General features: G+C 35.6%; 1 protein-coding gene across 1 annotated transcript in view; it reads right to left on the bottom strand.

The window, feature by feature from the left end:
- Positions 1 to 17,563, bottom strand: part of SMC3 (structural maintenance of chromosomes 3) — a 450,203-nt gene that overhangs the window by 99,533 nt on the left and 333,107 nt on the right. Inside the window, exons 25-26 of the mRNA XM_090391130.1 lie at positions 17,305 to 17,391; positions 2,774 to 2,917 (exon numbers count right to left, since the gene is read on the bottom strand). Of these exons, the coding sequence (XP_090247256.1) occupies positions 2,774 to 2,917; positions 17,305 to 17,391 (231 nt within the window). The remainder of the gene's footprint in view (positions 1 to 2,773; positions 2,918 to 17,304; positions 17,392 to 17,563) is intronic.

Raw genomic sequence — 17,563 nt, 5'->3', positions numbered from 1 at the left:
AAGAATGCAAGACAAGAAAGAGAATTTATAGAATTACTGATGAATAACTACTTTAAGATGCTCATAACAGAAAGTATAACAACATTGAATGTAATAATAGTATCCGAGAATCCATCTATAAGTGAGGTAACTGTTATGTCTCCATTTGGTGAGAGCAATTATACATTTTTGATTTGGCAGGTGACAATGCACATAGCAGGTTCAACTAAGAAGTCAAGTGATTAAAATTAACTGAAAAGGTAGTGAAAGCAGAGCCCTGAAGTGAGAAACTGATCTAACCTTCGAAGAGAAAGTCTTAAACTCTGCTCCACATAAACCCATTGTTTTGCTATGTTACACAGGCAATTTCTTAACACGTCTGTTGAAAGTAGCAGTAAATGTGTGTATGGAGATTGGATATTTTGTGATGTGGTTGGGGAAGTTGAGACTAAGCGAATATGTGAGGTAAGTGGCGATATGATTGGGCAGGTGTAGTGGGGAAATCACAACCAACCAGTGGCTTAGATAGGACTGGTTATAGACCTAAAAATGAACTGCTGTGTTTGTTTACAAATGCCAGAAGTATCAGAAATAAGGGGATGAAATGTTTTCAGTGATTGAGTTTATCTGCCCCAAAATCATTGGAATAAGTGAAGCATGGTTGAATGAAGATGATATTGTAACAGGAATAGAAATGGAAGGATACAGTATTTTTCACGAGGATAGAAAGGGCAAGAAGGGAGGGAGAGTGCTGCTGCTGCTGATGATGACAGCAGGGGAATTAAGTCCACATAAGGCAGACATGAAAGAGGGAAATAGTGGCACTGGTTATGAGGCAGTGTGGTGTAACGTGGAAGTTGACAGGAAGACATATTTAGTTGGTTGTTGCTATAGGCCAGGGTATGTGGAGGATAGTGATGAAGAAATGTATAAATAACTTGGATTAGTGAACAAAGGAAGGGTAATTATTATGGACGATTTTAATTATGGTGTTATAGATTGGAATGAAGAAATAGCATTTGGGAATAAGGAAAATGAATTTCTTGAGAGATAACTATCTCGGGCAACATGTAAAGGAAGGTACGTGAGGATCGAGAGTTTTAGATCTGATCATACCATCAGAGTATGTAATTGTGAGTGAGGTTTCACGTTCCTCCAGATGGTGTGAGTGATCATGAAGTGATCACCTGGGTGGTGGCTAGCCATATGCAGACTTCTGTGAGGAAAGGATATATGTGAAATTATAAGACTAATGATTATGACAAGCTTAGGAGACAGCTTGGAGCTATAGCATGGAATGACGAGTTGAGCAGTAAGGAAATAAATGCTGCTTGGGAACTGACAAAGATATACATAACAGCATTGAATGAATGTATTCCAAAGGCCAAAAGGCTGAATAAGGTAAAATGGATGGATGGATGAATGAGGGACTTAAGTATGAAATCTGGAAGAAAGAGGTACTTTGGAGGCAGTATAAGATGAATAATGGTAATAATCAGTTTCATGACGAGTATAAAGAACAAGCCAGGAGACTAAGGAAAACAAAAATGCATATGAGCAGAAATTGGAAAATCAGCTGAAGGAAAACACTAAAGAGTTTTTCAGATATGTGGCAAGTAGAAGGAAGAATGATCATGGTAAGATGATGTTAATGGAAATGGTAAAATAGTAACTACTGCAGAAGACATTCAGTGATCATTTTATAAGGGTGTTTCATCCTGATCATGGTGGAATCATGAGGAACTTAAGTGTAGAGGACATAGGAGAGGATGGCTTAATTGTCAGTGAGCAGGATGTATTTGAAGAAATAAATAACACTGATGTCAATAAGGCGATAGGATTTGATGACATATCATCATCATGCATCTTAAGGGAATATTCCAGGGAATTGGCAGTAGCACTGGCATGCCTGTTTAATAAAAGTCTTGCAACAGCACAGGTTCCAAAGGAGTGGAAGGAGAGTAAAATTGTTCCACTGCATAAAGGTGGTGATAAGGCTGCAGATTCAAATTATAGACAATCTTTATATATCTGGAATTGTGGTGAAGGTACTGGAGAGTTTGGTGAAAAGTAGGACATAGAAATGGGTTGATAACAGCACTACTGTCTGTGGTTATCAGCATGGGTTTGTTAAGGGGGAGATCATGTATGGTTAAAAGGCATTCATGTTCTTGAGATAATTTTTTTAAGTGCTTCCATTACTTTTTTTTGTTCCAAATCAGCATTTGCTCTTCTCTCATAATGTATTGAAATCAAACAGGCAACTTCCAAATGGTAAAAATAGATCCTACCTCTAAAGACCAACAGAGATGTATAAAATTCTTCTTTTTCCTTGGATAAGTAGAGGATTGATTCAAAAACTGTCAAAGTCCCTCAGTAACCACAAAACAATAACAGTCACAATAATCTCCAGGACTTTTTCACTACAGCTACCTATGGGTCCTTTGTGTTTCAACACAATAATTCTCCTCTACACAGCTGTCTGAAGAAAATAAATTTTTAGAATTGCTTAATCTATCTGAGCATCCCGATAACTGCATTGAACATTTTTGCGATGAAAGAGAACACTAAAAACAGGACAATGCCAGTAAACAATTGAACTAATTACTGCTGAAAAAAAGAAGAAAGGAACCAAATGATGCCATTCACGCTAAAGGTCCATATGTTATTACAATAAAGGTCCAAATTTCATTTTTAAAAATCACTTTTCTTACTGCACTAATGATCATATACTTTGTATCAACTAATTTTAGTTGATTTCAATTTTTAAAAAATAACAAGCAGAAAAAATTACCTTATGCCCTCTATCCAATTCTTCTTTTCTTTTCACAAGCTTCTCTTTCTGTTCTGAAAAATTAATGAACTGGTCCAGTGCTTTTTTATTTACATGACTATATTTCTTTAGTTCTTGATTGCATTGTTCTAACTTCTTGAAGAGCTAAAACATATACAATACATAATTTTAAGTGTTAAGAGCAGTGACAATACATCTATCTACATTAACATGGAAAATAGGAAAAACACAGAGAGAAGAACATAAATATTATCATAATGAGCGTAAAATGGGATTAATGGGATTGCCAGCTGGTTAGCAAGTGATTAGCATACTAGCTCTCTGACCAACAGGCTGTGAGTACAAATCCTACCATGGGAGTGGATGTTTGTGATTTCTTTAGGTGGGAGATGGATTTCATTGCCTGGTGTGAGACCACTGGCATGCTTATTAGAGGCCTGAAGTGGCTTGAAAAAGTTCATGTTTCGTTTCTAGAGAAGGGTTTCCAGACTATTTAAAAATAAACTAAAAAAATACAAAAATATATATATAAAATTGATAAAAATAGAAAAAATATATCCTCAGTCCACCCACAATATAGAATGCACTATAGGTTTGCAAATAACCTTTTGTGGGTGGGAGCAACATACAAAAAAGCTAATTGCTTATATATATATATATATATATATATATATTCAGAATTCATTTTTACTCGGTTGGAATATTATTCAAAAAACTTTAATGACTGTTACCGAGAGATAAAAAGATGACATGGTATATTTTTAAAAAGATACTACTAGTTAACAAGTTTCATTGAATAGATCAACATCTTCAGGTATCACAATCAAAGAAATGTATAAAGAATTATAGAGACTTAAAATTGTAATAACAGAATAAGTACAAAAAGGCAGTAGCGTGTTTGAAAACAAAATGTGAGCTTGAGTTCCAAACAAACGTATACCATGCCCTGTCGGGAGTCTGCCAAAACTGAACAGAGGCAACGTGTGCGTCAGAGAGATTGAAACTTAGGCTGTTGTTGATATGAGAAGAATCTAGAGAAATTTCTCTAGATTCGACAATCTTTCTTTCAAGCTCATCATAGCACACATGGATGTTAGAAGTTTGAGTCCAGTTCACAACATGTTGGCGGCCTTCATCTGAGTTAATTGAAAAGAGAATGTGGATAGAGAGAGCGCTGGCTCTAGTCCTGTTATAGGAGATATCTCTACAGTGTTCTTCCAAACGTAGAAGGATGGATTTAGCAGTCTAGCTTTCCACAATCACATAAAATCTTGTACACTCCAGGAAACTGAGTTGGAAGATGTTTCTCTTTAGGTTTACTAAGTATTGATCGAATTTTTGGGAGCATAGTGAAGCAAGTTCTGAAGTTAAACTTCTTAACTTCGAAACTTGTTAACTAGTAGTATCTTTTTAAATATACCATGTCATCTTTTTATCTCTCGGTAACAGTCATTAAAGTTTTTTGAATATATATATACAATAAAACCCCTTTTTTACAATTTCCAGGTGACTGATAGAAAAAAGTGTAAATAGCAGGAAATGTAAAAAACATTAAAAAAAGGCTAAAAGATGACTTACTGCTAGTATGTAACTCTGCATACTAGATTACAAAATTTAATAACTGAAAATAAATGAATTTACAATTACTTGCATTTATCAATTTAAAAAATCTTTAATTGTTGATTGTTTTTGTTTTTTCTGCACTCTTATAAGTTTCACCTCTCCACAATGTATAAGACATTAAATGCGCCATCGTCTCCTGATGCACCTGCAATGTACCGCCTCAAAACAGAGATAGCTTCCACTGCTTCTTTAATAGTAGGGATGGTAGGTTCTTGATCACGTTATTCTTCAACCACTTCTTCTTCACCAAGGTGGTTGGAAAGGATGTCTTCTACACTTGGTACCATTGATGTGATCACACCAACATATTCTTGAAATGAGGAAGACTTATCCATCACATACCAGTTGTTGGGCCCTGACATATCTTCTTTTTCCTATTGTAGTTGTTCCTCCTCTTCCACAAACGTAATTCCTGCCTTCCGGAAATAGTTGGATATGGTTTCAGGAGTAACATGCAACCATGCTTTGGCCACATAATGCATGGCATCAAGGATTAATATATATATATAGATATATATAGCATTTGTTTGGGGTCCATACCATTATCATGCATAAACACATCTTTTTCAACAAGCATTTTTCTATATTTCCATTTAAACACATGGATGATGATGCCCAGATGAAGCTCACTTGTACAATTAGGGGGAAAGAACACTAATCTAATGTTTCTGAGCTGCAGATCTTCAGGGTGTGTAGAACATTTGTCTAGCAGTACTTTGCCGTGATTTGCCCCCATTTGAGCATCCAGAGCATGCTATTGGCCATCTATGCTGTGCTGTTGGTATCGTACTTAGTAGGCAGATTTTTCGCATTCTTAAAACACCTTGGCTTTTTAAATTTACCAATTATCAGTGGAGGTAATTTTTCTGATCCATCAGCAATGACCATGAGCAAAACAGTTACCCTCTACTTGCTGAGTTTTACACCATGACACTTCTCTTATTTAAAACACAGTGTTTTCACTTGGCAGAATGTTATAAAAGAGCCTAGTTTCATCAATATTGAAAATATTTTTCGGTTCATAGTCCTGAATAATATCTTTAGTTCATGTTTCCACTGGTTTTCAGTTTCCCCTGCAACACTATTACTTTCTCCACACACTTGATTATACATAATATTGTGACGAATCTTGAAACAATCAACTGATCCATTTGATGCAGTAAAACCATTAATCTCCAACCTCGCAGCAAATTCAAAAGCTTTCACTCAGAGTATAGTACCATCGACTGGAATACCAGACACTCTCGTAGAAACAAACCACTCCGCCACAAGTTTATCCAATTCATCGTATGTCGATGTCCAGATATATTTTCGTTTTTTTGACATAGCACCAGATTGCTTTGCATTGAGTTCAATGCTTGACCTGTTTTTTACTATTGTGTTCAAAGTGGACATGGAGAGTCCAAGATCTTTTGCTAATTGTACGCATCTGGCATGCCAATCTACGCTTCGCAGAATTGCCACCTTTTCTTCTACCGAAATACATTTTCTGTCTTTTTTCTCCATGTGGTGGTAGATGATCGATGTTAGTAACATGGATCATCTACCACCACAACTTGAAAGCAATTATCACACGCTAAATTACGTAGCAGAAATTCTGCAATATACCACGTGCTTCTGAATTGCGACTATGAACACCAACACTGCAAGCTAGTGAAGCAATATTTCATGAACTGTGGTTTATTCACTTATTTCTAATATTCACGAGTAACAACTGTTACTTGGTAGAAGTGTGAATGTGATTTCACAATTTGTGTATGATCTTTGTTCACGATTTCAATACACCGCTGTGAATGTGAAATCACATCACAACACATTACGAGTGCCACGAGCTACTGACAGTTTAACATTACTGATATGTAAACTTCACAGTATCAATTCATACTGTGATTGAAAAATCATGGTATCACTCATCACTACATCACAAGCATGCAAGTCACCGTGATGGCGGAAACGAAACTACAGCCGAAATCAACGCATCTGGGAACAGACATGCGCAGATTTCCACAGAAATTGATTTGAATGAAAGAAAATCAATTCAAAAATCAGTGTTGTCACCCGAGAAAATACCGCAAATCACGGGAAATAACGTCCACATCAAGTTGTTAATGGTGGGAAAACAATAGATTGTAAGAATAGGCTTTAAGAGGGAAACAATGGAAAATGACGTAAATAGCAGGAAAACGCAAATTGCGGGAACGTAAAAATGGGGTTTTACTGTGTGTGTGTGTGTGCGCGCACACACACACACACACACACACAGTAAAACCCCATTTTATTATATTTCATATATATATATATATATATACGAACCTTCTAGTACAATTTACGAATTAAATGTGATAACAGTTTGCATAAAAAAATTCTCTTTTTTTGGTAAAAATGCTGAAATACAAATGCACTGCTGTAGATTTAGAACAAGAAAACAGGGCAGAATACCACATCTGCAGGATTATCTAAGTAAAAATCTCTTCAGTCTCTTCCATGCAACATACAACTAAGTCTTTATGAAGTTAAACTGCATGTGGCAAAAGAATTTCAATTAAGAAAACTCTAAAACCACCAACCATTCTATTCATCTATTTATATGATGCATTTAATCTAATTAAACAGAACTAGCTTGTTCTATTTAATTAAAACTAAGCTGGTTTTACATCAATGCAATGGTGGAATACTCTATGCAATTAACCATAAACTGATGTGCCATTTTTCTGATTTTCATGGTAATAGAAAACCAGTGTGTATTGGACTTTGATTGGTGTGCAGAACCAAAATCTTTGCCTACACTTCCACACTGGCAGACTCTTTAGCAATTCTGGATATAGAAGTATATTAGTTTAGACATGACATTACTTTGCATACTGAAGACTTCAATTGGCCAAAAACCATGTTTGGCTTCTAGAGTTATGATTTTTTCCCCCATTTCTTCCTGCCTGAAATGAGCAATGATCTCAACTGCACTGGAAAGACCAAACTTTTCTTCTTTTTTAGGAATAACTGCAAAAGTCATTCTGCAGACTGGCCACTAGAGAGTATATGGGAGTATAATCAAAAGTTTTTTGACTACTAGGTAGAATTCTTTCCAACTAAAAAGAATGTGTGATTATACTTATTTAAGATGTCTAATTCTCTATGCTAATAATACCAGCAGGTGCATAAATTGCACTATGACAATGATATATCTATCAAAGTGATTTTAGTTGTTCAATGTGAGACATTGCCCAGTTTACTGGAGGGTAGCTTGAAAAAGTTCTGTGTTTGATCTCTAGGGCAGAGTCCCTGGATTTTCTAATCCACTAATGTGCTATAGATTTATAACCCTTTTGTAAGAATGGGACTGTCATAAAAAAATACCACGACATGACAAACAGGAGCACCTTGATTACATTAAATTCCATAAGCCAGAAGATGCAGGACTGCTATCTCCACCAAACATCAAGTCCTTTGTGAAGAACATAAATAAATAAAAAATATAAATGGGATATCTATACAAAGAGAATTGTGAACTTGCTTCACTGTCTGAATCTGAATAGAAATGGTCTGCAATTATGCCTGTTATAGGAAATAATTTTTCTATAAACATCCCGTAGTCCATATTTTTTTTTTCTATTTTAAAATTAATTAATACAGTTAGGACCTTAATGTATTTCAGATAGTGCCACTTTATATCATATATGAGTATTCATTGTTAAGTGTTCCACTTTTAATTGCTTAATTTGGAAGTCATAGTGAAGATGCGCTAGAGTAGTGGTTCTTAACCAGTGTTCCCCAGAACACTGGTGTTCCGCGAACTGGTTACAATTGTTCCGCTGGTGAAAGATGTCACATGACATAGTTCTGAGTGTAATTAGCTACTCTGATCTTCATAACTGAAGACTGCTATGCATGTTGTTGATTTCTAAACCAATATAATATCATTTATAGGTAATGTGTTTGCAGGATATATTATATCTATGCACTTTTTTTTTTTTCACAGAGGATCCCTAGTTTGAAAAACATTACCGGCAGTATTAAAACCTGTACTAGACCAAGTTGTAAATATGGTAAATTACATCAAGTCAAGACCTTTAAAAGCACACCTTTTTAAAAAACTTTGCATATCTATATCTATGGAAGCCAAGTATGAATCTTTGCTTTTGCACATTGAAATAAGATGGTTGTTATCATCATCATCATCATCATCAAATTCCTGCCATGTACCCTCAAGGGGTGTACAGGATATGACAGTACTACATGAAAAAATTACATCATTACTAACTTCCTATCTACAATTTTCCTCCAAATCAGTCTGTTACTTGTCAAGACTCCAACATTATCAGATCTTATATTTCTATCGTCTAAGGCACTCTGTACCGTATCAATCCACCTATATCTTGGTCTTCCTCTATGTCGTTTTCCTGCCAACCTGGCAGAGAACACTCGTTTTGCTAATCTTTCCTCTCCCATTCTATTTAAGTGACCATACCATCTGAGATTAGCTCTGCTAACACATTCCTGGATGCTGACAATGTCAAGTTCTTTCCTAATATCCTCATTTTTAATATGATATTGCCATTGATGCTATCTGTTCACGCCTCTAATCTTTCTCAGGACTCTCATATCTGCGGTCTCTAGTCTTTGCTCAAGTGTTTTACTTCTGACCCAGCTCTCAGATCCATAAGTTAAAATTGGTTTGAACACAGTCTTGTATACAGCTAATTTAGTGTTCCGACTAATTTCTTTCTTATTCCATATGAATTTATTCAATTGACTTCCCACGATACCAGCTTTGCTGATTCTGTTGTCTATTTCTATATTTAGTTTACCATCTTCAGTAAAAATTGTGCCTAAGTAGCTGAAATGTTTTACTTGTTCCACAGGTTCTCCATTCACAACACAGTTGACATTTTCAATGATTCTGCCTATTTTCATTGTCTTTGTCTTTTTATTGCTGACCTTCATATCATATCTATTACAACAGCTATTCAATTTAGTCAGAGAATCTTGCAGACTTGTAGCGGATTTGTTTAGAAGTATAACATTATCTGCATAAAGCAAAGAGCTGACATTAACATCTCCAATTTTGATATCAGGTTTAATACCACATTCCTTCATAATGTGATCCATATAGATAATGAATAACAGAGGGGATAATGTACATCCTTGTCTCACACCAGATTTAACATTAAACCATCTTCCTGTACTTCTTTCAATTCTAACTGCTGACTCACAACTCAAATAAAGACTAAGTATTGCTTGATATAATGCCCCATTGACACCATATAACTGCAGCGTATTGAATAGCTTCTCTCTTGGCACCTTGTCATATTCCCATGCTTTCTCGACTATTTGTCGTAAAGTGAAGATCTGATCCTGACAGCCTCTATTTGGCCTGAATCCAGCTTGTTCTTCACCAAGCTTTTCTTCCACAATTCTTCTCAACCGTTTCTCAAGTATACTTGCATAGATCTTGCCAGGAACACTCAGTAGGGAAATACCTCTGTAATTCTCACATGCAGTTTTATTTCCCTTTTTATATATGGGTACTATGAGAGCTCTACTCCAATCATCGGGAATTCGTCCCTCTGTCCAGGCTTTCTGAACTATGCAGTGCAGCCACTGTAAGACTCTTATACCACCATACTTCAGCATTTCTGGTCGAATATCATCTACTCCTGCTGCCTTTCCACATTTCAAGCCTTTGATGGCTTTTTCTACTTCAAGTATGGATATGTATTCCTAACTGCATGCCTGGTCAGTGTTTTTTATCACTGTGCTGTCATCACTGCTTGTTTCATTTAGCAGTTTTTCAAAGTAATTACTCCATACTTCAAGGATATCTTTTTCTCCTGTTTTCATTTCACCTTTATCATCTCTAATTCCTTTTACAGCACTTTTCCTCCATTCCTAAGCTTCTTCAACAACCTCCAGAATATTTTGCCACCTTCTTGATATTTATTTTCTATATTCTTGCCAAAGTCCTCCCATGACTTTTGTTTAGCTAGTTTTACACACTGTTTAGCTTTCTTACATTTGTCTCTGTATTCTGTAAGAGTAAAAGCTGACTTATTTGCCAGGAACTTTTGGTATGCTTCCTTCTTTTCCTTCACTGCCTCTTTAACTTCCTGTGTCCACCAGGGAGTTCTGATTTTTTTATCTTTGCACACAACCTCACCACAAGCCTCTCTGGCAGAATCAATCAATGTTTCCTTCAGAGTTTGCCACTGAATCTCCAAGGTTTGATTCCTGTTCTCAAACTCTTTCATTTTCTTTTCAATAATATTTCTGTATTTTAGTCTACAGTTTACATCTGAGAGCTGCTCAACTTTAATTCGCTTTAAAACTTTCTTACATGTTATTCTTTTCAATATGAAATTCAATTTTATCCTGCTCAAGACTAAATAGTGATCACTTCCAATTTCAAATCCTCTGTACACTCTGGTGTCCTGCACCAGGGAGAAAACATCACTATCAACAATAACATAGTCAATGAGACTTTTCTTATTCCTAGCCTCTTCTCTCCATGTGAATTTGTGCACATTTTTATGTTGGAACATGGTGTTAGTAATAACCAGTCCATGTCCTGAGCAGAAATCCAACAGATATTTGCCATTATTATTAGCTTTGCTCTTTTCTCCAAATTTTCCCAAAATATTTTTGTATGTCTCACAATCATTTCCTACTCTACTATTTATATCCCCAACAAGGACTAACTTTTCCTTTTTCATTGTGTCAGTTGCTTTTTCTAAAGCCTCAAAAAATTCCTCCACTTCTACCTTAGTAGAACCTTCTGTGGGACCATAGGCACAAATAAGTCTCATTGTCCAGTTCCCCATTCTCATATTTGCCCACATTACTCTACTTGAGACTGACTGCCATTCAAGAAGATTAGCCTCGTATTTTGTGTTGAATACTATGGCTACTCCTTCTTTTCCTTGATTGTTATTGCCTGAATATAACATTTTGTATTTATTGCTCAGAAAGATCTCACCAATTTTTGTTTTTTTTTGTTTCAGTCACCCCTATTATGTCAATCTGGTACTTATCTAATTTCTCTTCTAGCTCCATTTCTTTGCCATTCAGGCTTCTTATGTCGATAGTACCAATCTTTAAAGCTGGTGATGTTGAGTTGGGGTTTGTTTTCAGATTTGTTCCAGTAGCTGACTTTTCGCTGTTCGCCCTGGTTCCCTGCCGAAAACAACGGGGGCCTTGTTTAACCGGGCGACGCCCCAGCCGGCATGAAATTTTGTCATGTTGTATCATCATTTTGTATTTTCGTTTAACCAGTTGGAATACAATTTGGTTGGCTAAATCCCAAATTGCCAGCCCATCCTCGTTCGTTCAGTATCAAAGTAGATACCCAACAGGGTGCACCACGAGAAGGTGAGGATTGGACATTAGGTCAGAAGCCCTGGTCGGTTCTCCGCATTCCTTTAAAGGCTATGTGGAGGTCTCCTCTCAGTTATACAGCTTTGACCCTTAAGCACCCCTTTGTTATCCAGGGGTAAAGTGCTATTCCGAATTTTAGAACTTAAGAATGAATGATTGTAGATATACAGAAATATTTTGGGAAAATTTGGAGAAAAGAGCAAAGCTAATAATAATGGCAAATATCTGTTGGAATTCTGCTCAGGACATGGACTGGTTATTACTAACACCATGTTCCAATATAAAAATGTGCACAAATTCACATGGAGAGAAGAGGCAAGAAATAAGAAAAGTCTCATTTACCATGTTATTGTTGATAGTGATGTTTTCTCTCTGGTGCAGGAAACTAGAGTGTACAGAGGATTTGAAATTGGAAGTGATCACCATTTAGTCTCAAGCAGGATAAAATTGAATTTCATATTGAAAAGAACATGTAAGAAAGTTTTAAAACGTATCAAAGTTGAGCAGCTCTCAGATGTGAACTGTAGACTACAATATGCAAAGATTATTGAAGGAAAAATGAAAGAGTTTGAGAACAGGAACCAAACCTTGGAGATTCAGTGGCAACCTCTGAAGAAAACATTGATTGATTCTGCCAGAGAGGCATGTGGTGAGGTTGTCTGCAATGATAAAAAAATCAGAACTCTATGGTGGACACAGGAAGTTAAAGAGGCAGTGAAGGAAAAGATGAAAGCATATAAAAAGTTCCTGGCAAATAAGTCAGCTTGCTGTTAGAGAATACAGAGACAAATGTAAGAAAGCTAAACACTGTGTAAAACTAGCTAAACAAAAGTTATGGGTGGACTTTGGCAAGAATATAGAAAATAAATATCAAGAAGGTGGCAAAATATTCTGGACGTTGTGGAAGAAGCTTAAGAATGGAGGAAAGAGTGCTGTAAAAGGAGTTAGAGATGATAAATGTGACATGAAAACGGGAGAAAAAGATATCCTTGAAGTATGGAGTAATTACTTTGAAAAACTGCTAAATGAAACAAGCGGTGATGACAGCACAGGTAAAAAACACTGACCAGGCATGCAGTCAGGAATACATATCCATACTTGAAGTAGAAAAAGCCATCAAAGGCTTGAAATGTGGAAAGACAGCAGGCGTAGATGATATTCGACCAGAAATGCTGAAGTATGGTGGTATAAGAGTTTTACAGTGGCTGCACTGCATAGTTCAGAAAGCCTGGACAGAGGGACGAATTGCTGATGATTGGAGTAGCGCTCTCATAGTACCAATATATAAAAAGGGAAATAAAACTGAATGTGAGAATTACAGAGGTATTTCCCTATTGAGTGTTCCTGGCAAAATCTATGCAAGTATACTTGAGAAACGGTTGAGAAGAATTGTGGAAGAAAAGCTTGGTGAAGAATAAGCTGGATTCAGGCCAAATAGAGACTGTCAATATCAGATCTTCACTTTATGACAAATAGTCAAGAAAACATGGGAATATAACAAAGATCTGTATTTAAGTTTTGTCAATTTGAAAAAGGGCATATGACAAGGTGCCAGGAAAGAAGCTATTCAATACGCTACAGTTATATGGTGTCAATGGGGCATTATATCAAGCAATACTTAGTCTTTATTTGAGTTGTAAGTCAGCAGCTAGAATTGAAGGAAGTACAGGAAGATGGTTTAATGTTAAATCTGGTGTCAGACAAGGATGTACATTATCCCCTCTGTTATTCATTATCTATATGGATCACATTATGAAGGAAAGTGGTATTAAAGACGATATCAAATTTGGAGATGTTAATATCAGCTCTTTGCTTTATGTGGATGACGTTATACTTCTAAATAAATCCGCTACAAGTCTGCAAGATTCTCTGACTAAATTGAATAATTGTTGTAATAGATATGGTATGAAGGTCAGCATTAAAAAGACAAAGACAATGAAAATAGGTAGAATCATTGAAAATGTCAACTGTGTTGTGAATGGAGAACCTGTGGAACAAGTAAAACATTTCAGCTACTTAGACACAATTTTTACTGACGATGGTAAATTAAATATAGAAATAGACAACAGAATCAGCAAAGCTGGTATGGTGGGAAGTCAATTGAATAAATTCATATGGAACCCTAAATTAGCTGTATACAAGACAGTGTTCAAACCAGTTTTAACTTATGGATCTGAGAGCTGGGTCAGAAGTAAAACACTTGACCAAAGACTAGAGACTGCAGATATGAGAGTCCTGAGAAAGATTATAGGCATCAATGGCAATATCATATTAAAAACGAGGATGGCATCAATGGCAATATCATATTAAAAACGAGGATATTAGGAAAGAACTTGACATTATCAGCATCAAGAATGCGTTAGCAGAGCTAATCTCAGGTGGTATGGTCACTTAAATAGAATGGGTGAAGAAAGTTTAGCAAAACAAGTGTTCTCTGCCAGGTTGGCAGCAAAACAACGCAGAGAAAGACCAAGACATAGGTGGATTGATATGGTACAAAGTGCCTTAGAAGATAGAAATATAAGACCTGATAATGTTGGAGTCTTGAAGTGACAGACTGATTTGGAGGAAAACTGTAAATCAGAAGTTAGTAATGATGTAATTTTTTTCATGTAGTACTATCATATCCTGTACACCCCTTGAGGGTACACGGCAGGAATTTGATGATGATGATGAAGAATGAATTATTGGCCCCTTTTTTCAAAATGAAGGTATAGATGCTTTTGTAAAATGTCTTCAAAATGATATTTGATGTGCTAAAATGACATATTTAGCCAATGTTTTTAATTACTTAAATAGTGTTAATACACGTATCCAAAGGAAAAATGAAAATATTCTGACATTCACTGACAAATTGTCAGGTTTTCAGAAAAAAGTATCTTTTCGGAAAAAAAACCGCATATCAGAAAAAAATACAGTAGATGTTTCGTTCCATAATAAAAATGTCGAGGAAATTATTTCTGTCATAACGGAACATTTAACAATACTGGAAGAAAATATTTAAATTATTTTCCATCCTTAAATGTACACAATTATGATTGGATATGAAATCCATTTGGCACATTTAATACATCGAGTTGTGAATTTTCGTTACAAAAAAAAAAGAACAATTAGTTACCTTGTCAACGGATCGTACTCTAAAAATGAAATTATCTGAAATAACTCTTGAGGAATTTTGGATTTTTGTTCAAGACAAATACCCAGCTTTCTTCACAAGGGCACTGAAAATTTTGTTACAACTTTCAACATCATATTTGTGTGAACTTGGTTTCTCAATATTAACCAATATAAAAACTAAAAAGCGTGAAATATTATATATACAGGGTGTTCGGGATAAATTTGACATATTTATAATTAATTATATTTTTCCGTAAGTTACATGTATTAACACACACTTCTCTTCATTTAAAAGTTTGGACCCTTCTTCATTCATATACAAGATGTCAGAAAGGATGGATAGCTGGAACCCACCTGAATCATGGAAGAGAATAACTTGTATCATGATGATTCGTGCCCGCCATCAAAATAAGGATATTACAACTGCTGCCCAATGCTCCCTGAATACAGTAAAAACAATCAGGCATGAACTAGAGACTTGCAATGGTGACTACGAGGATGTAGCAAGAAGAAAGATCCCTAGCAGACGATCTGATTGCGTTCGTACAGAAGAATTCCTCGCAAATCTGCAGGAACAGGTGTTGAAGAACCCTGGCACTGGAATTCGGGCTTTGTTCGTGGAGTTGCTAACTGTAGTCAAGCCCTGGATAACAAGGGTAGCCAATGGTAGGCCGTATGTATGGCAGCAGGATTCGGCCCCTTGCCACACCTCTGGGAAAAGTCAAAAATGGTTGTCTGAAAATTTCTACGACTTCACCAGTCCAAATGTTTGGCCTCCAAACTCCCCAGACCTTAACCCCATGGATTATTTTGTATGGGGCTCAGTTGAAAAAGACACCAATCGCACTTCCAGTAATACAAAAGCCCAGTTAATGGATAAAATTAAAACAGTTTTTGCGGCCCTTCCCAGGGAGACTGTAGCATCAGCTTGTTCGAGGTTCCGAAGCAGAATTGAAGCTGTGATCGATGCTAATGGTGGTTATTTTGAGTAAATCTTGTTGATAGTATTGTAATTAACTCTGCCTGTAATGTTTTTTTGTCAATTCATTAAATTTAATAGATACAAAGAAGATTTTCTTTTTCCTTACGAAACTGTCAAATTTATCTCGAACACCCTGTATATATATATATATATATGTAATATAGATATTCTGACAGCTACTGTATCTAGGTAAGTTTAATATCACTTACCTGTTTAAAGCTCAGATTCTGATATTTTTCAAAAGCATCTGAAGGTAGTGAACCTAGTTCACATATTTTCCTGATATAGACAAAGAGATGAGGGTAGCTGTATTACATATTAGACCTGATATTGCTGAAATCTGTAAAAGCCGACAAGCTCAAGTATCGCATTAAAATAAGTTATATTTTTATAAAAGGCAAGTCCATGCATATTTTTATTGTTAGTTTTATGATACTAATGCTTTTGGTGTTCCCCACATTTTTCTTATAATCAAAGGTGTTCCGTGACTTTGAAAAGGTTAAGAACCACTGCTCTAGAAACTGGGGTGAAAATTTGATGCTAAATAAAATCTAATTTAAGTAATAAATCTACAATTAGTTATTATTTATAAAAAGTCCACTATGCTGCAATGATGAGGAAAGAAACAACAAAGAATAGAGCAAATCTAATTAAAGTGCCCAAGGTGACTGAGAATATTTATCCTCGGATCCAGCCTTACAGTTAGCCTTCTAATCTGACTCTTCCTATAGTGGCTAGGGGTAACAAGATCACCTTCAGCAATGATTCTGCTTGGGAGACCAGGTTCTTAAATATATGATTCTTCTGTTTACAGGAACACATCAATGAGTAAGACAGTTTTCATTACACTGTATATAATTCAGGAGAAATATTACTGATCTCAGAGGCACTTGATAATCTTTAGCAAGTCCTCAACAGTCTAATTGAAATTACCCAGAGAATATGTCTTTACCTGAAGTGTTATTCATCTTGAGCCAATGTGCAATGTCAGTTTTTTCAAGTAATCATTAAGAATTCATGGCAGTATATTAGGGCATGAGATGTAACTATTCCACATGAAATGCATATCATTTTAAATGGGTTTCAGAAAATAAACAATATATCTGATTGTCAGAAGAAATTATATGGTGAAAACATTTTGTGTTATAAATCTTTGTAATTTTTATTACAGCATAAATAAGCTAATCTTGATATCAAAAAGCAAAGAATGGGCTTTGCTTTTGGTATTGGTATAGTTATTTTCTATTTCCAGTAAAATGTGGCATAATGGAATGACATTTGCAGAAATTAATATCGGCACACATTTTGCATACAAACTACTATTACTTGTCATCTAGTTCTCTCTCTCTCTCTCTCTCTCTCTATATATATATATATATATATATATATAATATAGATGTTCTGACAGCTACTGTATCAAAGTAAGTTTAATATCACTTACCTGTTTAAAGCTCAGATTCTGATATTTTTCAAAAGCATCTGAAGGTAGCGAACCTAGTTCACGTATTTTCCTCATACATTCTTCTTTCTAAGAAAAAATTCATAATCACTTTCTACAGTGTATATTTTTACATCATTTTATAACTACATTTGCTGTATGATAATATACTGTCATTTACAAAGGTTACTCTTTCTTTTAAGGTTACACGGTGATCAGCATTCATATTTACAAATTTAGGGACACAAAACACACGTGTTAA

This window comes from Typopeltis vanoorti, chromosome 4 (genome assembly GCF_054136105.1).
Source record: "Typopeltis vanoorti isolate ZY-2024b chromosome 4, IOZ_Tvanoo_1.0, whole genome shotgun sequence".
Classification (NCBI taxonomy): domain Eukaryota; kingdom Metazoa; phylum Arthropoda; class Arachnida; order Uropygi; family Thelyphonidae; genus Typopeltis; species Typopeltis vanoorti.
The sequence above is the reverse complement of the archived record's forward strand: the minus strand, read 5'-3'. Positions and strand labels throughout refer to the sequence as shown.